Source organism: Melanerpes formicivorus, unplaced genomic scaffold (genome assembly GCF_026170545.1).
Source record: "Melanerpes formicivorus ecotype bairdi unplaced genomic scaffold, bMelFor1.0.p_v2 SCAF_69, whole genome shotgun sequence".
NCBI classification, from domain to species: Eukaryota; Metazoa; Chordata; class Aves; order Piciformes; family Picidae; genus Melanerpes; species Melanerpes formicivorus.
Window position 1 is genome coordinate 2,121,977 of NW_027142421.1, and position 27,083 is coordinate 2,149,059.

The window sequence follows — 27,083 nt, forward strand, 5'->3', positions numbered from 1 at the left end:
CATTACCTCCACTCTCAGTGTCACTTCTTCAGAAGATTTCTGACACTGGGTTTTGCTATTAAAAGAGCAGAATGCAGCAGAGAGGAGGATTTCTGTCTAGATGGTTTGCTTTTATTGAAGCTTGGCTTTCTCTTACAGAGGGGTCAGTACTTTGGATTACAAACATGTTCCAATGTGTAGGAAAAATGTAAGCAGATGGAAAACTTAGTCTCAAACTGGGAATAATTAACTTCATTTTCCCTAAACATAGATGTAAATAAACTGGTGGTAGCTGCGGTTTGATCTCATGGGGTAGTGCAAGTTCACCTGAATTAACCTCTTCTCAGGGGTAGGGCTTCACAAGGCTTTCTGCTGGCTTCATCTTTCTCAAGCCAGTAAAATACCTCTTGCAAGTGTGTGGCTTGTTTTTCCTACACAAAAGTAGTGTAACATTGTACAGACATGAAATAAGGAATTCTGTGAGATGATGAAGGTTAACTTCAAAAGCTGGAGGGGATTTGCATAAATAGAAATTAAAAGTACTTGGAGGAATACTGTGGAGTTGGTAACAAGATCCCTAAAACCAGGAATGAAACCATCTTGAAGTTGTTTCAGTTTGCATTCATTAAGGAATGGTTTTGCTGTCACACAGCACTGCTGAATCCTCTTTCTTGTTGACATTTAAGGTTAATCATCTAACTTTAACATGTATCTCAGCAACAGAGTTAACTTCTGATCATAGTGTTTGTAAGCCACAATCCTCTACAGCTGTGTGACTTTACCTTTCTTTTGTGATACATGCTGAAGTTGTATGGAGGTCTGCTATTCCCCAGGGAGAAGGAACAGCTAAATACCTGCTTAAGTACTTAAATTGAGTTTATAGGAAATCTCATCCCTCCTCTGCAGTAAACAACCAGAACAAAACCCAGTTTGTCAAGGAAAAGCAACACCGCACTCCTCCAATTCTCTTTGTTAGTGCCGCTGCTTGGTGTGCAAGCAAACAGAAGGGGATGTCAGTTTACAGTTCAGAGAGGGTTTTGTGCTGTGCAGCTGCCACAGTGCCAGAAAATATGATCAAAATTAAGTCACAACTGCAGAGCTATAGCATTGGCTTAAAGTCTCTACTAAGCAGCAGCCATCAAAGTGAGAGGGCACAGAAGGGGTCTGACAGTTTTACTCTGATGTGGCTTCTGCTCAGTGTGTTCATGGAGCAGCTGGCTGCCAGAAGAGAGCGTTCCCCTATAAAACATACAGCCAACACCCACCCTCAAGGTTGTCCTGGTGGGCTGTTCATCTCAATAGAGAGTGACCTTTCACAGTGCTACTGTTGGTTTTTCTTGATAATCTAATTATTTTCTAGAGCTGCTGCAATCAGATGCCCCAAGAACTGACACACTGCTCTAAAATGGTGACCTCAGAAATATTTCTGTATTGATTATCTTGGGAAGTGTTAGGTAGGGTAGTTTGAAATTTAGTTCTTGCTGATCTACCCAGCAAGAGAGAACAAATTCTGCTGTGTAGGTAAAACCTCTATGGCGCAGAACACTTCCATGAAGCACATCCCAAGCCTTCCACCTCTCTCATGTTTTTTCATCACTGTCACATAAGGCCATTCTTTTATCCTCTAGCTCATACAGGCTGCCTCCTCCCTCTGGAAGACAACACAAGCCACAGGGGAAACCAGTGAACAACTCCTGCCTCAGCTCCTACAACCAACAGAGAGAAAACTTCAAAGCCACCAGCTCTATTTTATACATATTCAAGATATTTGCCCCAGGTTCTTTAACACTTGATACCTTAGAGGACAACTTCATGCCCAGAACCTTACTTTGGTTTCATAGAATGGCTTAGGTTGGAAGGGACCTCAGCAATCATCTACTCCACTCCCCTGTTCCTCTACTGAGCAGCTTCACAGCACATCTGTTAACAGAAGCCAGGACACAAGTTAAGTTTTAAGTTCACTTTATTAAGTTGAAGCACTTGCCACTTCCCAGCATCCTCCACCCATGTTACAGATCCACACATACTGCAGCTGATGGCTGTATCGCCTGTGGTACCAGAGCCTGCTCTGCTCAGAGCCACATAAAAGTTCTTCAGAGGTTTAGTGCCACTTACCCTATGTATGGAGATAAAGGATCATTAAAAAGGTTTGAAAGGAATCATCACATTCTATCAAAAAAATCTTAAACAGCTTTTAAGTTACCATACTATACACCAAGGTACTAAAAACACATTCTAACTGCACAGGATGGGGGCCTGTTGTTTCCAGATGCTTTAAGCTCATTGTCACTAGGAGGGAGAAGGAAACAGATGCCAACACAGACTTAGCCAAACTTTCTTTGTAGGACCTCAGGTGAAGACAAAAATTGCATCTTCATGTCCAGGAGGTAAAGATAAGCTCCTCCCTGTTAAGGGAGGAGGAGAGTTAGTCCTTCCCTCTAAACTGTCTGTAAGCTCAGCTGAGGGAGTTTTCAGCATGAAAACTCTGTTGCCTGGCTATGCTGTTTGCAGCCACTGGAGTTCAGCTGACCGCAGGGGCACGTGGCAGCTGTGCTCTGCAACCACAGGAATGGTCTGAAACTGGAATGTTCCTTAAGTGTCAAAAAGTTTGCAATTCCAGAGGCTTTAGAGGCTATGACTAAAGTTTTGCTGCTGTTGGTGACAAGAATGGCTGGTAACAGAGGGACTGAAATCCCCTTGCTTGAACAGCCCCTGTCAGCTGAGTTTGGATCAGTAATAGAGCCTGACAGGATTTTAATTGAATTAAGGAGCTTCATTCTGGTTCATTTTGTTTTAATAATGAACCTGCTTAAATATTTACTAGTCAAAAAGTGTGGATTTTTACCAAATAGTGGTAGACTTATTCCTAAATTTCACAGGCCTTGTGCTGATGATTTTTAAGGAAACTGTGTTAAATGTAGGTAAACCAGCATGGCTCTTCAAATGACAATCAAACATCTCTTGAGCCAGAAGTGAAACACACATCTATGCAGCACGTTCTAACAAAGCAAGTGGGTTTCAGGCATTATCAGTAGGGCAGCAGCGTTAATCAGTTCTAACTTGGAAATGCTGGAAACCAAAAGATTAAGACAGAACTACATGAAGAGTATTTTTCATATCTTTTATAGGACAGAAACCTTTGGTCATGTCTTCTGGTAGCCATCATCTTCCTGTGAGCTGCACCTACAACACAAAGAACAAGTAAACGAGCAACTTTATGCTTCTCCAGGATAGCTTAAAACAGTTCTGTAGGCATTAAGTGGCATCTTTTCTATTGCTCTGGTTTGTATCACCAACTGATTTCATTTTGGATTACAGTCCTAAATTTTAAGAGTAAAGTACAAAGCAACACAAAGGACAAGCTGTCACTACAGCTGTGTAACACTGCCTTGGGAAGTGCTGCCTATGCTGTTACAGCGCAAGTTACTCCATATTTAACTAGCAAGCAACGGGTACTATATTAAAGGTGAAAGCTAGTTTTCCTTCCTGCATGAACAAGATGCCTTAAAGCCTTGGAAATAAGGGAAGACTGGGTTTTGATTAAGAATTTTGCACTATCAACTGAGAAGAGACAGGCTGAAGGTTCCAAATAGGCATAGAAAGCCACCCATCTCCTGCTCCTTTTCGCAGCTAGCACATTACGCCTCCTGGGTGGGGTATTCCCCACCAGCAGCATGACTGCTTTGTGCCAGTTTTCCACTCCCGTGTGCACCAAGAGTGCAGGACTGCTGCCATTATGTACCTGGACGGACACAAAAACCCTTCTTAGTTCAACAGAGGCATTACAGAGTATGTGAAACCAGTGGGGTTTTCACAGCTTGCTGGAATATACTAACAAGAAGAGATGAACTTCTCAGCACTGTCAAAGAGCACAACTACAAAACGGGCCTGCAAAGTCTGATTCTCCTCTCCTCGCCCTGCACAACCAACTGAAACGTTTCACACTCTTTTAACTGGTTGCTAAATGTTTATCTACACATGCTGTCAGAAATAACCTTGTTAGGAAGGTGAAGTTGGTGTCTCAGCAAATCAGACCCATGGAGTAGGCGTTGAGTGGCCTGTGCCTCGCTTCCCTTTTTCTCTTTCAGCACCATCAAAAGGAAAAGTGAGAAAAACAGCACAAACATTAGTTAAAGCCTGAACTTCACCCCGTGTCCTACAGGAATAATTTCATTACAATGAAAGCAGACAGACAGTATCTGTAGGGGTTCTTTTGGTTTTGCTTTTGTTTAAGCAGTGATAATTATATAGCTAATTAACAAAGCCTATGGCTTTCCCACAGATCATAAAGTCTAACGGTCCCTTTAATTAACTGATTAATAGGAAAGACAGAGGGGGGTTCTTACAAATTACCTGATTTACCATCAATTGAAGAGAGATTCTTTTAAAAATGGCTACAAATGCCTTGTTCACAAAAGACTTTATTATCTAATGATGCATACTGAAAACATACAGAAACCTGCATGGTCCACTTTACATGCAGCAGAACAATCTTCACTTTACAATAAGTAAGTGTCAACTGTTTTATGCAAGAGACAACACTTTAAAGTCACATTTCTTAAAGAAAAAAAAAGCTTCATTTACAAAAGAAATAAAAGGTAAAGAAGCAATTACCGCTTTTAAAAAGCAGCTGCTTTGTTCAAGAGTGGAAGGTTTATGCCTGTATTGAAAGACAACAGGATCACAAATAATGAAAACAATGAGCAAACAAAACACTTTCAGCATAAAGCAGTACACTTGCAAAATGACATACAAATAGTTAAAAATTTCTTTATCTCTTCTACCTATCCTTTAGAGATAAGGTCTTTTGAACCGAGATCCCAACTGTAGGTAATTAGGAAATGAAAACTCTCCAGGAATTATGGACTATGTCATCGTGAACTGTATTTAACAAAATGTATACAAAGTCTATAGCAAGTCGATAAAAAAAACAAACCAAAACAAAACAACCCCTAAAGTCCTAAGAAACAGTACACTGAAGGCGCTCTGTCCATCAGGTGCGCGCTCCCCGAGGCTTACAGGTGGTAACAGAACAGAGGTTGGAACTACGCCACGGCTGCAATGCCAGCAAGGAAAAGGAGATCACTGATCAGACATGCGGGGGGAATTCTGCCACAACGCTATTGCCTCTCATCTGCCAGTCGCTCCAGTAAAACAACAGCTTAAACACCGGTGATGTGGATGGGTTTAGCTTACCTTCAGTGTACTGAAAGTTGTACACAACCTGCTTTAAAAGAGGAGACCATCCCTGCGGGCAGGCTCAAGAAGGAACAGGCCCCCTTCGGCACTGACTACACCAAGGGCATGCTGCTGTGGCCTGCACACACACACCTAGGAAAACGTGAATATAAACAGCATTTATGCTGGCCATTTTGTAAAGACAAAAATGAAGCCAAGTCTGCTAAAAACAAATCAACCACCCAGTATTACTGCTTTTTTTTTTTGTGTTGTTGTTCTTTCTCTTTTTTTTTTCTTTTCATAACAGATGCCTTTTTTTTTTTTTCTTTTTATAATATATACCAACTGCAACCATATACATTAGCACTGTACTTCTGTGCAGTCTTGGCCATTAAAACAGTTCTACAGTGAAAATTTTCACAGGAGACACGAAACAGAATTACTCTAACATTTCTAAAAGAAATATCAGCCTTGGTGTTAATTCAAAGGTATCCTTTCTTCCTCAACCTTGCAGGGGAAATAGTTATCTTTATATACATTTATAACTGCTGTGAAATTTCTCCAGTCTTTGTATCTTAATTACTCAAACCCTTTGAACTTCTTCAGCTGGTTCATCATATTTTCTCCTGGATGAAGGGGTGCTGCAGAGCCTGGTTGATGCTAATGCGTTTTGCCGGGTCTAACATTAGAATCTGGTCCAACAAGTCCTTGAGCTGGTGCACTTTTTTACGCTGGTCTTCAGGGAGCCGTTGGCACCCAATCAAGTCTGCTAACAGGTCCTTGGTTGGATTAATGGTGCTCATAACAGTTACTTTCTCCTACAAATAAACACAAAACGGCAAGCTTGTAGAACAGAATACATGCACAAACCCCTCATCCCTTCAGGGAGCTGCAGCAGCAACTTGGCAGCAGGGTTCTCTCATCCCTGATCAGCGTTACCCTTTGTCATCACACTGCCTCAGAAATCCTCATGTGGGCAAAGGAAAGAGTGGAAACGATGCAGCTGAGGTGGGCCAGGCTGCACCTGTCACCAACATGCAAGAACCCCGCAACCCGGTTAACTCAGAACACCCAAGTCCCACATGTGAAGGCCCATATCTGACCACGAATTCTATGCTTCTTGATAAATACACTATGTTAAAATGACACAGGAAGTAAGGGACCTCCTACAACATATGCACACCACACTGAGCTTGGACACCTTGCTCTAAAACAAAAGCAGCCCTTCTTCTGTTAGCAATTTAAGGACAAATTAAGCAGAGACACCCTCTGTACCTATCAAAATTAAGCTCTGATCTCTCTCAAACTCATTCCTAAATCGTAGGACCAAGCACTGTTGCCATTTATAACTATGTGACCTCTCCATTCCGATGCAAAAGGACATTCTAATTGACGACAAAATTTTGGTTTTAATTAAGATCTCAATACATTTAAAGAGCAGGATAATGGGCAAGAGCACATTAGGAGGAAAGCAGGGAACAAAGGACTAGGTCAGGGGACACATGAAGGACTTACCCTTTCTGTCACTTTATCTACTTCTATATACATAAAGTTGAGATTTTGATCAAAGTGCTGATCTTTGAACACACCCTTTCGAATCATCTGGAAAACGAAGGAGAGCCAAGAGTTTGAACCATGTCCTCTGCGTCTTACAAATCCCACAGTTAGCACCAGTGTCTACTAATTTACTGCAACAGGAATTATTTCATACTAATGAAAAATATATCAAAAGGACAGTAAGAAGCATCTAAATTGAATTAAAACCCACAGTTCATCTGAAAAAGGACAGGGTATCAGCCATTGACTCATGTATTCATTTTCAGCTCAGTGCTTAGAAGGTTTCTGCTCTCACTTTATTCTTAGTCTGTGCAAAACCATCTGTACACTTTCACTTCATAACATTTTAAATCAATATAAATGACACAGTCAGAGCAATGCCTGATATTTACTTGTTATTAACAGAAGAGGTATATGGTAAGAGACAGAATTTGGGGAGAAAAAATCATGTTCTACTGTTCCTTATATGGTTTGAGGTAATTAGTTAAAAATCACTTATGTATTTTCCTTACCTTGTTTGGCATCTTTCCTTTGAGATCCATGGCTAGTTTCAACATGTGGTTGTTGGTTTTGCCAGGAAAGAGGATTTTTCCTGTATAAAGTTCATACAACGTGCAGCCTACAGACCACATATCTATACCATAGTCATAGATCTTTCCTATAACTGAAAGAGAGTTGTTCCAGTTAATTCCACACAGGCAGCCTTAAATGACACACCATCACAAAGCCAGACAGATGAAAACATTCTGATTTGTGAACTATACTGGTATGCTCCTCCTCTTAGGAATGAGTCACCAGAAAAGAGGGATGCCAACCTTTCAACATTCCCGGCATCCCTGTTAAAAAAGACAGTTTTTGCCTAACACCCAAACTAATCAGCATCAATTAAGTGAGTAAAGAACAAGAAGTCAGAACGATACCTCTAAATTAAACCATAACTACAACCAATCAGAATGACTTCGCCCTGGCCTCACTGAGCTGACCACCAACACACATGGAAGAGTCACCCAAGCATGCTTTCAAAGGCTCAATTTCTGACTGCCATCATATTTCCAGAGTGATGTTTTGCTAAGACCAAACAGAGAGTAAATTCAAGTCAAATTCTCATTCGCTACCACCAGTATTCTCCTGCTACTGCCTAGGATGAGTGAGGCCACTCCCAGAGTACTTACTGATTTCCGGAGCTCGGTAAAATCTACTGACTAGATACGGCGTGATGTCATTGTCTGCCACGTGAGAAGCTGACCCGAAGTCGCACAGCTTGAGTATCGTTTTAGACTCATTCACCTGCAAGTTGAATACAAACACCCATCAGCACTGCTTGCAGAGGGAACTGCCAACAGCACTGTGAAAGAGACAACCTATCCAAGCCAGAGACTGCAAAATGTTCTGTCTTTCATCTGTGGGTTCTGCCCATACACATTTCAACCCTTCCTCTCTGCATTCTCAAGAACTGTGAAACTTGCTTAAATTCAAAGTGGCAATTAAAGTCTGCAAACCCTACAAAAGAATGAAAAAGTCAGTTTCACCTACTTTCCCCTTACCAAACGGACTTTGGTGGGCCCAGATTTCATTCCAAATACTGAAATTCTATACTTTCAGCTCTAGCATCCCGAGTACCACTCACAAACCAGCACATCAGCCACAAAGCTCACGCTTACACAGCAGGTTTTACCGCTGTGATGGCAAGGAGAGAACCATTTAACCAACAACAAAACTCTGAGTCTGTCACAGGGATGACCACCAAGAAAACCAAGGGAAATGTGCCTGATTCCTCTGCTGAGCCTCTCATGCCCTGCTCACCAGAACGTTTAATGGAAACAAAAGAGAGACAAAAGGCATTAAGAAGTGTTCCCCAATTATGCTGCTCACATAGAATCTTCATCCAGGCTCAAAACAACCTGCTTCCAGCTTGCAGAAAGCAGGAACATTTTTCAGCTCCCAATGGAGAAATTCCCAAGATTTCTCCTAAGTTAGGACATTGCCTTACTTTGGGAAATCTGCCTTCTGCAGATACAAGTGGGTGCATGTTTGTTTGAGAAGACTGTAGTAAATCAAAGGTTTAATTTTGACACTGTATTAATCTTTTACAGCACGATAACATTTTGTATCAAAACATGAACCCTTAGCACTGGTAAATTCTGACTTCCCCTAAATAAACAAAATACTTCTTTCAAACACTTCACACTCCAGACCATACAAAATCAATTGCAATTATTTCTCACTTACCAGAATATTATCTGGTTTAATATCTGCGTGTAGGATATTGCATCTCTTAAGGAGTTTTAAAGCCAGGAACAACTGCTGGCTGTAGGAACGCACAGCTTTAATATGGAGCCCAACATCTTTCCCATACTTCTTCAACACCTCTCGTAAATTCATACTGTTAGGAGAAAGAAATGGAGACAGAGAGAAGGTGAAAGAGCTTAACAAAGGAAAACATAGTGGGCTCTGAAACTGTCAGACTAACCTGAACGAACTAGTCAGCTTTAGATTGACTAGTGTGAGGGAAAACAGCACAGAAATGCTGGTGAGTCAGCTCTGTCCCAGGCTGGACTGACTTAGTTCAGCAGACATTTTTAATTGAAATTGAGAGGATTCATGTTCACAGGAACAGTGTTTTCTTAACAAATATAAAGCCTTTGCCCTTGTCTGCCTCAGAAATAAATAAAAAAGGAAGTATGCAAAAGACAAGGGTTGAGGAGGCAATTTTTTGGTGACTCAGAAGAGAAAAAGATCACAATTCCAGGACAAAAATATTATTAGACATAAATAATGCACAAATGTGTTGGAGTGTGGCACAAGAAAGTAATTGTGTGGCTTGTTAATGAAAATGTAATAGTAACTTCCTAAAATTTGCATTGCTACAGCAAACCTTCACCTCAATCATGGCAAAAATACAACATATACTGAAAACTTAGGATATGAACAGCTGATGTCTCTAAGCAGGAATGGGAACTAAAGCAGTGACTGTATGTAGGGCTACAATAATACAGTATCAACAATTACCTGTCAAAGGAGTATCATTACTTAATACTGAGTGTGCAAAGAAACCACTGCAATAATTTTCCTCCCGAGCCTGTGGCTATACAAACATACAGCATTTGCTGAAGCGCTCTGGGAAGGTGTTCTTAACCCAAACCCTTCACATGGAGAATTTTAAAAACTAATAAACATGTGACACACACACATAGAGTTAAGAAGTGGTGAGATGAACCACCATTAGTAACACATCCTTTTGTTTCAGAATCCTACCCAGGCAGGCAGGTCATAGTGATGCTTTGAGTAAATCAGAAACAGTTCCACTATCTGCGGATTTGTGCCTCCAGCTTTTTTCCAACCCCCGAGTTCCTTGCATTCTTTAATCGTGGCAGCAGAACAAGTTCTCAAGCCAACAGCCCAAACCAGAAAGGCAAAGATCCCTCAACTGCAGTTTTCAGAGAGAACCCCACACATCTGTAATCTCACCTGAGTGGTTCAAACACAAGACAGAGATGTTGTTTGTGGTAGAAATGCCTGAACAACCGTAGACAGTGAAACTTGTCATCGGGATCTGCATCATTGAGCTTCTTCAAGAACTCCAGTTCTTTTAGGCCAGTTTTTTGCCTGAAAACAAAGACATACAATTATAAAACAAAACCAGTTAAATTCTAACACTCTTTCTGAATGTAGGCATTCACTTGTGCTGTTGTCATTATCCAGAATTAAGACAGGTCATGTCACTGCATCCCTGCTTGCTGCAGCAGCAGGGTGGACTAGTTGACCTTTAAAGGTCCCTTCCAGCCCAGAGAATTCTGATTGCCTAATGCAGCACAGCTTACCAAAATCACAACAGTGGTTTGCTGTCAGCATCTACACACTGGCAGAGTTAAATGCTTTTGATTTTCCCTGTGCCTTTGCAACCTACTTATCTGTTCCTCCTCCCCCCCAGCTGCATGTAGCACTAAAATTAGATTTCCTCCTGTATCATGACACGTTAGTTTCAAGCAGCACTCACTTGAGAAGTTCAGCTAAAAAGCACTTAAGCACCTACATTATTAATAAAACATTTAAGCTAAACTGACTCTGGAGTGAAGTTCACACCCAAACTGATTACCTGCACACAGCACCAAACTGAAACAGCTTTAGTCTTTGCTAGATATCTACTCATATAGCTCAGAATAACCCAGTTATACATACAGCAAGGCAGCTTTTACAACCTCCAAGGTAAAAATGCATGGAAAAGATTTTCATTTGCTGCCTGTAAGGAAGAGGGCATGTGAAATGGCTAGAGAAATACTGCAGCAGGTACTTAAAAAGGAATTTTAGAGATAAGTCTTCACATAAAGCAGTTTAATAGGTCATACTGGTTAATGTTCACTCATTCTCAAAGGCTTCAAAGCGGTTTTACTTCAGCAGGTATAGTCACACCCATTTTTCTCTGTCATACAAAGATGCAAACATACAGAGAACATAGAGAAATAATTAAGACATGGAGGTCTTTTTGTAAGTAGCATGTGATCTGAGAGAATCATAGCATCATTTTGGTTAGGATCTTTAAGATCATCAAGTCTAACCACTGTGTAACCCTACCAAGGCTGGTGCACTACATCTCTGTGTCTTTAAACATCTCTAGGGATGGGGATTCAACCACCTCCTCGGGGAGCCTGTTCCAGAGTTTGAGAACCTTTTTGGGGAAGAATTTCCTTCCAATATGCAACCTAAACTTTCCCTAGTACAACGTGAAGCCATTTCTTCTTGTCCTATAGCTTATTCCTTGGGAAAAGAGACCAACCAGGCTCCAATCTCCTTTCAGGTAGTTGCAGAGAGTGAGAAGGTCTCCCCTCAGCCTTCTTTTCTCCAGATTAAACCGCTCCAGTTTCCTCAGCCACTCCTCACAAGACCTGTTCTCCAGACCCTTTGCCAGCTTTGTTACCCTTCATACTCCAGCACCTCAATGTCCTTCTTGTAATGAGAGATCCAAAACTGAAGCCAACATTCAAGATGTGGCTTCACCAGTGCTGAGTACATGGGGACAATTGCTTCCCTGGTCCTGCTGGTCACATTATTCCTGATACAGCCCAGGATGCTCTTGGCCATTTAGCACACTGCTGGCTCATACTCAGCCCACTGTCCATCAAGGAGAAGGATTCAACCCACTTCTTTACAAATTGATCTGGTTTGTAAACCAAATAGTTTTACAGACCAGAATTCCCATTTCAACAACTGCAGACCTCACACATGAGCTGTAACCTGGTTTCTTGCTATCACTGGATTGGCAAATGAGAAAGTGTGTGATGAAAATGCAAGTACCCTTCTCCTGGGATAGCTGTAAGGATGTGTGGATACACAGTCCCCAAGCACTTCCCCATTATCTGGCTCATATGAGCAGAAGAGGTGGGAATCACAGCTGTGATCTGTCACCTCCCTTAAGACAAAGGGAGATTCAAATGCCATCCTGACCAGCCCCCTCTACATGTGCTCTGTGAATATTGAACAAAACTGTTACTTACATAAGCTCATTGTTTCTGATGATTTTAACTGCTACTTCTTGGTTGGCTCTGGCCATGTCCCTGGCCCGTACGACGTTACTGAAGACTCCCTGACCGGTGTACCCATAGACATTGTAACGCTTATCTAGAACTTCACCTATGTTAACACCTGGAGGATAAAAAGCAAGCAGTTTAAAGTTATGAGTGGCATACATAACAAATCCATTCTAATTCAGATAGACAGGGTAAATGGTATCATTACTTAATTTCAGTGCAGGACATTTTGTACACTGAGCTCTGTAGAAATTATAGGGAAGAAACTCTGAGTCTGGCTCATTTCCATCACCGAGGTGAAGACCTCATTTCACCCTCACTCATTGAGGGCACTGCAGTACATTTACAATAGAATCATGTTTCTGTGCTTTTACACGAGGATCTTTTCCATCCAGCACCCTCATTCTATCTGCATCCTTGCAAATCAACGAGCGACTTACGGTAATAGCCCTCTGCATCAGTCCAGTTATCCCTGAGATTGGGGTTTTCTTTGAAGTCCTTTCCAAACCCAGCAGCCCTTAGACGAGCACTCTGAAACAGAAAGTAACAGCTTTGCTTGCACACTCTAGGTTTTCCCTTAATGTTTACTCAGCAAAAGCCCTTTTTCACCTACTGAAACACTGTTTCTGTCCACAGTGCAAACAGGCTGATCTTGTAGGGAAACTACTCAACACAGAATGCTATTTACATACCACCAGTATCTAAAGCCTGATGCAAGAAAGAGCTCTATTGGTTGGGCTCATCCTGTTATTAAACATAAACAGGCAAAGTTTCAATTAACACCCACAAGGAATTTATCCAAGTCATATTAGAGCACATGTTTTGGATCATCAGAATAAGGCTTTTTCCTAACAGTATGTTTGTAGTAAAAATGTTTAGTGATTTGCAAAGGAAGAGTTCATTCAGTGCTATCCTTCAAGTATTTATCTTTTCCCAGGATCAAGGGGGTTTAATTTCATTTACATTATTACCAATGCCACTGTCATAACTAACAGATCATAACTATCACAGAATAATTTCATTTCCATTGGAAAAGATTTTCAAGATCATCAAGTCCAATCATTAAACTCAAATTAACCAGCAAACTTCTAAGCTAAGGAGAAAGCTGTTGTCTTATTTCTCAGTGTAGGTAACAGCAAGTAAAGTCTCAAACCCAGTCACTGGTCTGCCAGTATTTGCAGGTCACTTCAGCACATTTAGAGAAAAGCTGCTGGAACAGTACAGAAAAATAGTGCCAAATAGTGGAAAAGAGAAGAAATGTATCTCTTCATCCAAAGAACCCCCAAACCCCTCTGAAACATCACATTACTCAAACACAGCACCATTAACAAATGAAAGTATCTTACACAGACACTTTTTAATTAGGCACAGGTGGATCTCTGAAAAAAACAGAACCACAGAGCAGTGCAGAATGGTAACACTGACATAAAGTAAAACTTTGTGGAAAAAAACGAAAGAAATAGTTTTGTTACCATGTGCTGGTATTAGGTCCTGTTCAACCATCAAGTGAATTCCCCAACTGCTTACTTGGGCAAAACTCCTAACGATTCCAGCAGGTTTTCTTTCACTGAAATACTAATTCAGAACTATTCTGTCTGCCTTCAGTGATCAAACAATTCAGAATATATCATCCACTCAGCCAGACATGCTCTTACAAATCAAAGCTCCCACAAACCTCAATTGACAGCCACTCTTTAACAGGCAAAAAAACCCCAAACAAATGATACAATTCGTCTCCCAGAATTACCTACATCAAAGTACGCAGCAAACATATCATCTGATTCTGTGAACATATCAGGAGCTAGCAGTTTCTTCTGAGCTGAACCTTAAAATGAAATTTAGATTACTCAACATGGGAAAGAGGACAAACTAAGAACTGTTACCAGTCTAATTGGTGACTTGGCATCTTTATAATCTAATCTAAAATGGCTATGCTGGCAAACAGTGCTACTAATGTTTCTAGAAAGTATCACTTTAAGTTCTAGAGGGGAAAAAAAAAAACCACTCAGTTTTTGAGAGCACTCAAAAATTTCTAACTCCTTGGAAAATTAAGTACAGTGGCTTTCAAATAACTCACACAGCAGAAAGAAACAAGCACATACTTACATAATCCCTGCAGATAATACACATGTATGTGTAAAAATAAATACCAAATGACTGTGTGCATATTTTAAAAATACAGACATGTTTTCAATATACAAGCTCAGGCTTTTCTGCTCACCACAAGCTATCGTACTAAAAATTAAAGGTGCAAAGCCCAAAAGTTGTTTCTTTGGAAAGTGTTCTCTTCAACCCTGTCAAAAAGCACCTCGTGTAGCTTTTTGTCAAAGACAACACTAACTATGACATTAAAAACGTTTTCAATGAGGGCAATATCATCCCTTTCTCACCTTTTAATCATCTTTAAAGTCCCAAAGACATTTTACTTGGTTGATAAAAGCAAAGAAATATAAATTAAGTACATGTTAGTGAAAGCAATAAACATCAAACTATTTCACAACACACATTATGGCAGCATCCCTTCATGATCACAGCAAATCACAGATACTCCTTTTAGGGTATTAACCAATAAAGGAAAAGAAAAGGCTAATCTCAGGTGTTTCAGGTATCATGATGTATCTAACTGACCACTTTCATCCAGAGCAACTGGACTGAAATCTTCTGACAGCACCAAAACCTCATGTTTTGTACTTTCAAAAGAAGAAGAAAAAGGAGGTTTTCAGTATTTGAGGGTACACTGGGACAGGCTCTGTGCTCCTTTGGCTGCGGCAGCACAAGGCAGGTTTTACACCCAGATGTATTTCATTTCAATATTGCTGTACAACAGATTATGTGCAGGCTGGAAGAAAAGGAAATACTAATTTCTTCAGCAAGAAGACAAAAATGCTGCCAAAATGAACTTACTAGCAGTGATTCTCAAAAGCCGTATTCACTCTAAATGACTACAGACCCACTTTTAGTCTTCTTACATGGTGGCTTTGACCAAAATAAGGGACCAAAGGGGCATAGTTTCCAACCTACCCCAAAATAGACTAGGACTACATTAAGCTTCTAAGAAATCCACATGGTGTAAGTGAAAAGAAAAAATTAATAGTTAAAAAGGGTGATTATAACTACATAGAGAGATTGTTATTTGCTTTCCAAATGTACAGCATGAACTGTGAATTATTTGAAACACAGAAAATGTTTCATTCGTATCATCCTCCTTTAAGGATTAAGCTTTAACGTTTTAAGTACCATAACATTCATGGAAACATTCTCAAATGCTGCCCAAAAAGCCAGTCTACTTTGTATGTAAGGAAACACAGCAAAACCTACGAGCTGTCAGATTGCTTTGATACAGTGAGATTTCAGACACTTACTGCTGTTTTGTTCAACTGTCATGAGGTTGTGCTTGGCTTTGACCGAGGCCTCAAACGTGTCCACGTTTTCCCGTTCATACTCCTTAACATCAGCAGCTACCCTTTCAAGGATGTCATCAGGGGAATTGGAGCGGCTACGTGTGCTGCTCTGAGGGCTGCTTGGTTCAGATGGCACAGAGATGTTACTGTCTTCTGTCTGGCCTTTGTATTTCTAAAAATTAAATTCAGTTATTAAATCTCATCATCACAACTCATCACAATTTAACCATTCTCATACTGGCCCTGTCCAACAGTTTGTGCTAAATCTTTGCTTTCACAACCACCTACATCCCTATAAAGGCAACAGATTACCTGAAGAACAAACAGCATCTTTTAGAACTCTTTGCCACAATCCTGATCATAAAATAAGACTAAAAAAATACATGAGTGTTATGGAATCATTGAATGGTCTGGATTGGAGGGGACCTCCGAAGGTCATCTAGTCCAACCTAGTCCTGTAGGCTTTTCTATTTCTGTAAAAAGCAATTTTTATTGAAGATTAACCCTTCTGATGTGTGTGACAAAATGTCAGTAGTGATAGATTTATCACCAGTACTAGATTTATTACTCAGTACAAGTACTGAATTTAAGTCTTTAAGGAAAAATTACTGATTTTCTATCTCATATTGTAGAATCCTTCCCATTTTTGTTAGCATTAGGTTGCAGCAAAGTATCTTTTAGATTCAGTTTTCTATATGAAATCTGCTTATTAAGTCTTGTTGAAGAGTTTCAGATGCATTAAGAAAATTCATGGTACCACCTCCATAAATGACAATTTTTTACTTAAGAAGTATTGAATTATATTGATATCACTTCCTCTGGCAAAAGCTAAGCATCAGAATGAGTAAATGCTGATACTGCTCAGTTATCGAGGTCAAACTATCCAATAGTATAAATAAAGGTTTTCCCCTTTGGGGAATGAAGCTCTGAAATTTGCTTCTTGCCTGGACCCACAATAGGTGTAACCAGCCTTTAAAAAGAATAAACTTCATGTGATTTTACTGTCAGAGTTCTGAATGATTTTACAATGGGTTTGAATAAAAGTCAAATGCTGAACAGTACTTGTAGTGCTGCTTAAGACAAGTGGTGTATAGTCAATGTTTTTATAACTAAATATTAAGTAAACACATGACAACATTTTGCATACTAACTGTGCTAAATCACTACAGAAATTAGAATAGAATAGAATAGACCAGACCAGGTTGGAAGAGACCTTCAAGATCATCACGTCCAACTGATTATGCAACACCACCTACTCAACTAAACCATGCAACCAAGCACCCTATCAAGTCTCCTCCTAAACACCTCCAATGATGGTGACTCCATCACCTCCCTGGGCAGGCCCCTTTGGCCACAGCTCCCTTTCAGGGTTGTCAGGGCTGTCTCCACCGTTACCTTCTTACCAGATGAAGTTCATGGGAGCTCACACATATAACTGAATACATTTCATGAGTTCATGAGAGCCCAAGTCAGTGACTTACGAAGTTTACACAGCCACGTACCTGAACAATTGCTTGCCGCTGTAATCTTCTTTGTCTGATCTCTGCTTCTTCATCCTCTTCTTCTAAATCAAAGTCTTCAAGACTATAAAATGTAATTGTTTATTTATAACATCACAAAAATAAGATTAACTGCTGAATTTTACCAAATTAAGCTCTCTGGCATAGAAAGCACACACAACGTATTACAGAACTGACTCAGAAAGAAAAAGTGCATGAAATCCCAGTGTGTATATTTACATCTTAGAGAGGAAATTAGTTCAGACTATTTCATTTCTAACTGCAAAGATCAACAGTAACCTGTTTTAAAAAGAAAAACAAAGCAAACCTTGTGCATTTTCATTCCAGCACCGCTCTTAACAGTTTGATTAAGAATGCAATTTGTGCAATTGGATTTAGAAGGTATTTAGCAAATATAAAAACAATTTGCAGACAGCAATTAATCCTCTCAGGTATTACAGCCTTTCCTTAAGCAATAAGCTGGAGGAAACAGATCAAGCATTTTGTCACGAGACACTGACTGAATTGAATTTAGAAACCTAACAACATCTCAGCCCCTCAGGTCTGCCCACTAGCCAACAGGTCTGGATGTTCCTTGCATACTCCAAATTTTTCCAGGTCATCCCAACAGTAATTTGACAAAATCACAAGTACTAAAACATGGTTAAGGTTTTAGATGACAACTCAAAAACTACACCAGGAGGTAAGTGCTAGCTCATTCTCAGCATCACCAGGTTTTCTACTTTTAGATAATAAGCACAAGTTACAAATTAATTCTTACTTTTCATCTGATGAAGACTCCTGTTCAGCTTTCATACCCTCAGAAAGACTACCTTTAAATTTGTCTTCTTTAACTTTGCTCCTGCTCCTACGTCTGTGGCCACCACGTGACCTGGACCTCCTTCGAAGGCGAGACCTACTCCTTCGGCCTCTATCCCTGGAAAAGATATGAGCGGGTTAGTTTGGTTTGTTGAAGAAAAGGAGGAAAACCTAGTCATAAAACACCAGGGTACATACTGACCCCAAGTAATAAAGCTAATTCATGGAGGACACAATGAAGTCCGCTATGCTAGCAAGTACGGCTGTGCACAAAAATTGCTTCATCTCTTTATACATTTTAGCAATATCTTTTAAATATATTTAAAAATAGAACGTTTCTTTACCTCCTCCGAGGGGACCTACTCCGCCTGCGTGGAGATCGGCTACGTCGAAGGGGAGAACGAGACCTTCTTCTAATGGGGGACCGAGACCTTCTCCTGGATGGGGACCACCTGCTGGGTGGGCTAACATCTTTTGATCTTTCCCGTCTAGACAAAATATCGTCTCTGGTCCGCGTTCTTAAAAGAACAGAATGGCAGTAACGTCAGGAGCAAGCTGAAAACACAAATCACAATTCCCTCAACAAGCTCACTTCAACATCTCACTCCAGTTAGGGACCATCGCATGGGCTTCTGAGGGAAGGAAGGAGGGAGAAATGGGTAAGCACACTGCAGAACTTGCTGCCTGCCCTTCCTCTGTGCTTACACATAGACAACTCCAGAAACAGCTTGTTAATTACTACCAAAAAAGCTGAAAGGAGTTTTATAACAAAGCCTGTGGTTAGGTGATAGTGGCTTGTTTTCATGTTTACCAGAAAGAGAATTTAAACAGGAAATAAAAGCCAAAACCTACTTTCTGAGAATTTTCTCAGCAATTTTACAACACTCTATTGAAATTCAGGGCTCCACAGCAATGACTTTTAACGTCTGTTTCAAACTGGGTACTAGAACTGGAAAGTTTGAACATACCACAAATTCTAATACAAAAGCTGGAAACAAGAATTCTTACTGAACACATAAACTAGACCTTCTCAAACCATAATTCAAGTTTGACAGTATATATACTACACAAAATCTATTTGTTCCTGTCCCTTGACAGGATAGCTACAATGAAAAGTTTCACTGTACTCCACAACAGCAAGACAGCAAGAGGCCTACAGGAGAGCTGGAGCAGGACTGTTTACAAATTCATATAGTGACAGGTCAAGGGGTAATGGCTTCAAACTGAAAGAAGATCAATTTAGATTAGACTTTAGGAGGAAATTCTTCCCCATGATTGTAGTCAGGCACTGGAATAGGTTGCCCAGAGAAGCTGTGGAGGATCCAAGCATGGAAGTATTCAAGGCCAGGTTGGATAGGAGCTTGAGCAACCTGGTCTAGTAGGATGCGTCCCTGCCTGTGTCAGGGGGGGTTGAACTAGATGATCTTGAAGGTCCCTTCCAACCCATTCTATTAATTCTAAGACTTCAATCAAAAATCTGAAAGAAGTTAAAAATATTCAACAATTATTCTAGCAAGGCTGTCACAGAAATTCTTGGACAATATTACCACATAATTGTTCACAGAAAACCTTGCTACTCTATTTCTTTTTTTTTCCCCCTCTTTTTCTTTTTCCAAATCAAACTGGGACAAGTTATTTCAGGTTCATCTCATCAATGAACAAAATTTCTTGGGTCTGAAAGATTAATTCTACCCATTCTGTAACATTTTTTGTTTGTTTTGAGGCAGATTGATCAACTTTGTGTAACGACCAGGCATCCAGAACTAGTGCAATATAGGGCACAGTGGGACAGAAGACAAATTCCCACACTTGCAGAACTACTGGCAGCTTCTCCATGAAATGACTGCATATTCAAATGCTCAAGCAGGGTGATGTCTTTAACCCATATAACTTATACTATGTTCTTGTGAAAATTCTTACAATATAAGTCACAGGATGAACTAAACTTGAGGTTTCCTGGCTAACAAGGGGACTGTAACATCAAACCCAAAAATATCTGTTAAAAGAAAAAAATAATCAATCAGTTCAAGGAGGAGATAAAAAGAAAAAGCTGATTAAGAATTCATAGTAACATATAATGAGTAAATCAAGTTAAAGACCTGAGAAGTATCCTAAATGATTACAACAATGGAAACAAACTTGAAATATATAAAATTACTGGCAATTTTTTGTTAAAACTCATTAAAGCTCCTGAAATTCCCTTGCAGCCTGAGTGACTAAGGTAGTTAAAACTCCAACACAGCTGAAGTTAGTCCAGAATGTTCCACAAAGATTATTTCTGCTGATGTGCAGACACTTCCAACAGAAAATGCTTCTTGGTAGTCCCTCAGTAACATGGTGCTCACACTGGTGTTACAGAAGCATGATAACAAAGTTATACATGCATGCATCACCTGACATAGCATCTAGACACCTAATTCATGCTGGCTGCAATGCAAACTGCCGTGAGAAATGGAAACTAAGAAATGTGAAAAGCTACAGAAAAACAAGTTAAACACTACATCAAAGAAATTAAGTAGCAGTGCTGATGCATTCCTGGTTCCCCAGAAAGCAGTCACATAGACTTGCTCAATCTGCTTTTAAATTAATCGTGATCCGAAAGTGCTGCTGAATCCTTCTGCCTGCTGAACTTCTTAATGAATTAACTCTCTATGTATACACGTATTCTCTGCTTGCAAACTTCCCATCCAGGTCTTATCACCTCAGAGGCTGGTAAGAAGGAGATGCCAGTCATATTGTCTTATGGTTCATATTTCAAGCTAACAGCTTTCATAGGCTAAATTGTCCTTCTTAAAATGCCAAGACTACACTACAAAGACTACACTACAAAGATTACACTACAAAGACTTCAGTCCTTCTCCTCTATGTGTGTACAAAATAAGGTAATGCTACACAACAGAGCAAAAATAAAGCGACACTACCAGACCTCTAGCAAATGAAAGATGCAAAATACTTGTATGCAAAAATGACTGTTAGAAGAAAATCTTCCATATCAATATGTCCTTACACTTACTCCCTCATTAAAGGTTTGGTTTTGAGGGAGAAAAATGGGTTAATTACCCACTTTTAGCTACAACTGGTATATGAAAGTGGAGGGAACTCTATAGAAACTCCTGAAAGCCGCAGAACTATTAGCTAAGAAACAAAACAGAAATGAAATTCTGAACCCTGCCAAGTGACAGGGTTAGCTACAAAACTTCTTCCCAGTAATGCTGTGAGCAGCACACCCCTCAGTACAACCACCAAAACTGAATTTGCCTGACACCTGGGGAGAGGATTTTTAACATAATCCAATACACACAAAGTCAAGTCATGATACAATGCACAATCCCCCGATCTTTCTTACTAGCTATTTTCAGACTAAAACAAATACAAAACCACCAAACTAGAAGACAGCTCAACCTGTAACACATTCTTGTGATGGTTCATCACATCTTTAAGTTACCTGGGAGAAGAAAGACGTCTCCTTTCTGACTCTCTTCTTTTCCTTTCTGCAGATCTACTCCTCACTCGTCTGACAGGAGAGCGGGTCCGAGAGGGTGATTTACTCTGTTTAGATCTCCGATCGTTGAAAAGAGGGGATCTGCTTCTTCTTGACTTTTCACGTTGTTTGGGAGATAAACTTCTGCCTTTTGGGCTACGGCCAGGTCGTCTCGGGGACCTGTTTTCTTTCCCTGATGAAGCATCTTTAGAAGGAGATTTAATTGGCTTTTTTTCTTTGTCAGTCTCTGATCTCCTAGGTTTTCTATCTTTGGACCGTGATCTTCTGTCTTTGGATTTGCTTCTTAGTTCTGCTGGAGATTTAGATTTTCTGCCACGATCTCTGCTTTTGTTTTCATTTACAACAGGAGACTTTCTGCGATCTCTTGATTTACTTTTATCATCAGCCTTATTTCTATCCTCTGGGGGAGATTTAGACTTCCTGTTCTTCTCCTGAGATCGCCTTTTAAGCATTGGAGACCTGGATTTCCTTGTCTGATCCTCAGACTTGCTTCTCTTATGAGGGCTTTTGGATTTCCTCCTCTCTTTTGACTTGCTTCTAGTGGTCTTCTCTTTGATTCCATCAACTCCTACCTTACCTTTCTTTTTGTCAGATCTGTGCCTAGTCCTTTCTTTAGATTCACTCTTGCTTGCCTTCTTGGAACTAGTTTTATTGTCCACGGGTTCCAATTTCCCCTTAGTGTTTGACTTAGCTGTCGGTCTGGTGCCATTTCGTGCCTTTTCATTAATCTCCCCCTCCTCTTCAGATCCTGACTCATAACCTTGTAATATTAATCCCATCCCAGACTGGACTTTTCCTTCCATTAATTCGTTTTCAAGTTCAGCTTTCAGTAACGCTCTTTGTTTCTCCAAGTCTTCCAGAGGAGCTAAAAAATCAATTTTAGTTCTTTTAGCTGGTCCATCTTCTTTGTCAGAGGTATCAGCTACCTCTTTCCGTTTATGTTTCTTATGTTTGTGTCTGTGTTTATGTTTTTTGTCCTTATCTTCCTCTGAAGAATGTTTATGTTTCTTGTGTTTACTTCGGTGTTTGTGTTTCTTTTTTTTGTGTCGGCTGTGCTTGTTCTGAGGTTGGTCTGCCTCCGATACCTCCCCATTTTCTTCATTTATGCTTTTCTCCGATGCATCAGCGTCCTCGGCCCTGCTACAAGGAAAAACCAAAGATCAGTACTGTTAACTCACTGCAGCCCTTCATCTTGGGCTGAGTCTTTTTGAGAGAAACTAACTGGCATTGTAATTACCCACTTTTGGGAGAAATAGACATACATCTAACATAACTAACAGCAGATACACTATTCTGTCTGTTCATGTCCCTCAGGAGCAGACAGCACAGACTGCAAAAAGAAGTATTAAAGAAGGAAGATACAGAAAACCACTAACAAAACCTTTGGCTTTTAGGATCAATCCTGACAATATCTGTTGAAAGCACACAACAGTGATGTGTATTTATGTATCCTGTCAATCCATCGTCTCTCTTATTTGCAGTTCCACTCTGATGCCTAATGCAAACTGTGCCTCTTGAAGGTATTTTCAAGCGGCAGAAGATCTAAACTTATTTCAAAGGATGATGCTAACCACCAAATGAAAGTGTGCTGCAAAGTCTCATGCAGAGTCAACTCATTCTCTCAACTGCAGATTCTTTCTGTATATGCCTGTTAGAAAAATCAAGAGCTGCTCTTATCATGGGTTTTTGTTATTTATGTAGTGCAGCAAGCACTGCTGAGGAACAGGATAAATTAAAGGAGTCTCATTTCTGACAGGGCACTGCAATATATCAGCTTCCCAAGAACCAAGCATAATTTTTAGACTTACAGCTAACACTTTAGTAATTTAAATACAGCTCCTTCCATATCCTAAGCCTCATTCACTGAAAAGAAATTTCCTAAATGCAATAGTCAGGAGTTGTAGGGGACATACACAGAAATGTACACATCTGCAGGACTCTACTAGTTTCATACCACAGTTGTTGCTGAAGATCAATGATCCATGAGGATAAATATATTGGAGATAGCCCAAGCCCTACCTAAAGGATAGCACTTTCATTATAAACTTCATTAGGGTCTGCCTAACTAATGATAGATTCTTCAAACAACTCACAGTCACTGGCTCTCCTCTGCTTAACACAAATTCTAGTACTAGTAAATAATGCAGACTTTTCTGCAATATACACTAAAGCCACTTCCTAAACCCATTAACACTTCAGTGTTTTGAAATGAGAAACTTCCTAAGGGAACAAATTGAGTTTAAAATAGCCAATATTCAGAATTTAGTCAGAGTTAAGATTCCAATGTCAGAATGTTGCCTTTTCTTTTACACCTTTACCACTAGTTCTGCTTACTCAAAGCATGTAAAAAGGTATTTTCCTTAACAGCTTCCTCCTGACACTCCATACTATTAAAATAACAGACCATCAGGAAGAGAACAAACTGCTTTAAATGAGTTGCAGTTCCATTACACTTGGCACAGAAGACATAGACAGGAAAAAAAGTACTAAATGTAAAACTCCGTCTACTTGGATTTGCAATCCAGACCAAGCGTGTCAGCGACACAAACTGGCTAAAGAGCAGAGGAATGTCACAAGGACAGTTTTAAGGGAAATATGCACCCTCCAAGATTGTTTTGTTGAGAAAATGACACTGAAACCCAAAAGGAAGTAACTTTTTATTTGTGTAGATTTTAATGCTATCTACTAACCTCACCACATGTCACATAAAAGCCAGCCAGTAGCAGAGGTGTCAGATGAGACACACCATCACAGCAGCACCTCAGGCCACAATACACTTAGCCACCAGCTTTTCTTTGTACCTCAACTAGAAAGTAACAGTTGACCTCATTAACACTCAAGAAATGTCTAAGAATTTCTTCACATACAGGAATCTGTTTATTTCAAGTAATTCCACCAAAATATGGCCAAACTTGTACTTCATTTTCAGTACTCTCATTTTATTTCAGAGGTGTACTGACATGGCTGAGAAACCTTTTAAAGTTTCAGAAGGTGATGAGGCAGACGTATCTGCAAGACTGGACTCTAATGGCTTTAACTAGAGAACATTATCCTGTTACAGTTCCTTTTCTTCTCATGAATTCCAGAAATACAACAAGTTCTACTCCTGAATTTGGGTTTCTTGCCATCAGGTTTTTACCTTATGACCCTTACTTATATTTCTCTATACAATACTAAAATCTCCTTTCCCTGCCGATGTTTTACACTGTTCACATGCACACTGCTTGCCTTCACCTGTTTTCTAGTCCCACGATTCACTAACAAAAAAAAACCTCAAATCTTAACTTTTTCTTTAAGTAGGGAAAAAAACCCACAGAAAACAGTTTATATGTCTAAAATTTATATAGTGAAGAGGAGCAATAAAGTAGGCATTAGTTTGTCAGCTGCGGGCAAAACTTTCAGAGAAGGAGCTCTTGAGCGTTGCCAATCCCCAAATCTCACGAGGCTAAGCGGGGTGCTAGGAAAATGCACCCACGGAACCCTGCTCCGGCGGGGAGGCGGCAGCTTCCCAACGATCCTCGCCTCCCAACGGGAGCCGGGAGTTGCCAGTCATTTCGAGAGGTTGGAAGGAGGGACTGGCGGCAACAAATCGCGTTTTGCTTCCAGCAGCACAGGCACTTTTCTATAACGCGAGACCGCCCGGGACTCGGGGGAAGTGGGCTCGCCGCAGGGCGGGCAGCGGTTCGTTCGGAGAGACCTCGCTCGCACCGGGAGCCGCGGCCCGCAGGATGAGGGTGGGATATCCCGGGATGCACAGGCCCAGCTTCAACTCCGGGATGCCCGAGGTCTGCGCGCCAGCCCGGCCCAGGAGAGCAGCGGCCTCCCAACCACGAGGAAAAAGATAGTACTCCCCGGGGCAAAGCCGCTTCCCCGAGGAGCAGTAGGAGGCGGAAACGGGAGCGGTGTGTGTGTGGGGAGGCAGCACCAGGGCCCCGCCGAGGCGGGAAGGCGCACGCGGAACCGAAGACACGCGCCCGCCAGTCCGGGCTCCGGCTCCACTTCCCCTCCCCCCGCAGCCCGGCCCGCGGCCTTCTCCGCAACCCCATCCGCTGCTTTCTGCTTCCCATTGCCGGTCCCCAGCCAGCGGGATGCAGCTTCTTGTGCCAACCCCGCCGGATCACCCTAGGGCAGGACGAGCGGCTCCTACATCAATCCTTCTCGCCCAGAGCGGAGCGGCCGCCTTCCCCCATCTCCCTCCTCCCACCCTCCCACCACTTCTACCTAGCCCGATTCTCGCCCTCGGCCCACTCCCTCCACCCTTTCCCGCGCTTCTCCCCCCGCCTCCCTGCGACACCATAGCCAGAAGCCTCCCAGCCGGTCTCTTACTCGGGCGCTCGCAGCTCGGGCTCCGCCGCGGCGGCCATTTTGAACTTCCAAACTCCTTCGCTGCCGCTGGGGCGGGGGGGGCGAGACGGACGCGGGGCCGCGGCGCAGGCGCGCAGCGGGCCGATGGGGGGGGGACGGGACACGGGTTGCAAAGGGGGCAACCCAGTGCCGGAAGTGAGTCTCGTTTCCGGGGTCGAGTGCCCCAGAAGTCCTACCTCTTCTTTCGCCGGGGTCAGGCGGCGCGGAGGGGCTCACAGTTTGGGAGCGGCACCCACTTACCCGGGTGGCCGAGCTCAAATGTCTCCTCACGGAGTGTCACCGGGACGAAGGTGCCGCTCCAGCCCGGACCTGGCAACGGGAGAGGCCACAGCCCGGGAAAGGGCTGCGGCTCTCCAGAAGAAGCGTCTTATAAGGCGTTGATCCGCTTAATTTCATTTTCCAGTCTCCTCCTGGCTGTACTAGGGAAGGGTCGGGGGCCGTTAGCGGCGCGGTGTTGCGCAGTGTTCAGGACTATGGCCGGAAAGCTTGCTTGTGTTCGCAGTGTGAATTTCCCACCAGCCTTCTGATTTAAGCTTAAGAAAGTCTGTATCCTCGCAGCACACAAACCTTAGCACAAAAATACCGTAACGCTGTAAGGTGTAGTTAATTTTCAATGAGCTACGATTTCAAGAAGTGATTTAAGGCCTCGTTTACAGCATTTTTCTCATGGCAAACCCCTCGTACTTTCTGTCATGGCTTTGCTGGGACAGAATCCTGGGCTAGCCATGGGCTGTTGGCAGTTTGAAGTCAGCTAGGGCAGCTGACCTGGGTTGGCTATAGGAGTATCCCAGACCAGAAAGTCATGCTCAGTATAAAGGGGGAGCTTTGCTGAGGAGATGGGAACCTCCCGCTTGGGCACTTCCTAACCCTGCTTCTCTTCCTTCTGCTCCAAGGATTCTTTCTGCTGTGTTTTCCACCAGGCTGAATATAACTTTACTTACTTTATATTGGCACCAGTTTTGTTGTTTCAATAAATCTGTTTTCATTTCACCCCACAGGTTTCCTCGCCTTTTCCCACTTCCCCTTTTCTGCTGGTGAGGGGTCATCAGGTGACAGAGAAACTAATGTAGTTTAGCCTTAGATTTGGTTTAAACACAGACACTTTGGGTTGTCTTAAAATCTGTGGACATCCCTAGGACCAGCAAGCTATGGAAAAATCATGAATTTAAATACAAATACTAATTTGTTCTGTCAACCTGCATCACCCTGAGGAAATTGCATCAGCCCAATTGGTTAATGGGACAGAGTCTAGTTGGAG

The 27,083-nt window shown here is 41.5% G+C and overlaps 1 protein-coding gene across 3 annotated transcripts; it reads right to left on the bottom strand.

The window, feature by feature from the left end:
* Positions 1–4,593: 4,593 nt before the first annotated feature.
* PRP4K (pre-mRNA processing factor kinase PRP4K) lies at positions 4,594–25,868 on the bottom strand. Of its 3 annotated transcripts, XR_010990425.1 has the most exons (16): positions 25,787–25,868; positions 21,404–22,600; positions 18,303–18,476; positions 17,921–18,076; positions 17,143–17,224; positions 15,602–15,812; positions 13,991–14,064; positions 12,680–12,770; positions 12,207–12,354; positions 10,183–10,320; positions 8,944–9,097; positions 7,887–8,001; positions 7,227–7,378; positions 6,673–6,759; positions 5,176–5,975; positions 4,594–4,639 (listed from the first exon to the last, which is right to left on the bottom strand). XR_010990425.1 is itself a non-coding variant. In XM_068163016.1 (15 exons), exons 1-15 carry the CDS (start codon positions 25,822–25,824, stop codon positions 5,772–5,774), a joined length of 3,021 nt encoding a protein of 1,006 aa, XP_068019117.1. In that variant the 5' UTR covers positions 25,825–25,868; the 3' UTR covers positions 4,594–5,771. The 3 variants fall into 3 exon arrangements, 2 of the variants coding, with proteins under 2 accessions (XP_068019117.1, XP_068019118.1); XM_068163016.1 differs by having other exon boundaries at positions 4,594–5,975; XM_068163017.1 differs by having other exon boundaries at positions 4,594–5,975; positions 21,404–22,597; positions 25,787–25,867.
* Between the last annotated feature and the right edge of the window lie 1,215 nt (positions 25,869–27,083).

Coding starts and splice junctions, on each gene's coding strand:
- PRP4K (XM_068163016.1), bottom strand. CDS start 25,824: ATGGCCGCCGCGGCGGAGCCCGAGCTGCGAGCGCCCGA. Junction 22,601..25,786: donor CCCGAGCTGCGAGCGCCCGA/GTAAGAGACCGG, acceptor TTTTCCTTGTAG/CAGGGCCGAGGACGCTGATG. Junction 14,065..15,601: donor GACAGTTGAACAAAACAGCA/GTAAGTGTCTGA, acceptor TTTCATTTTAAG/GTTCAGCTCAGAAGAAACTG.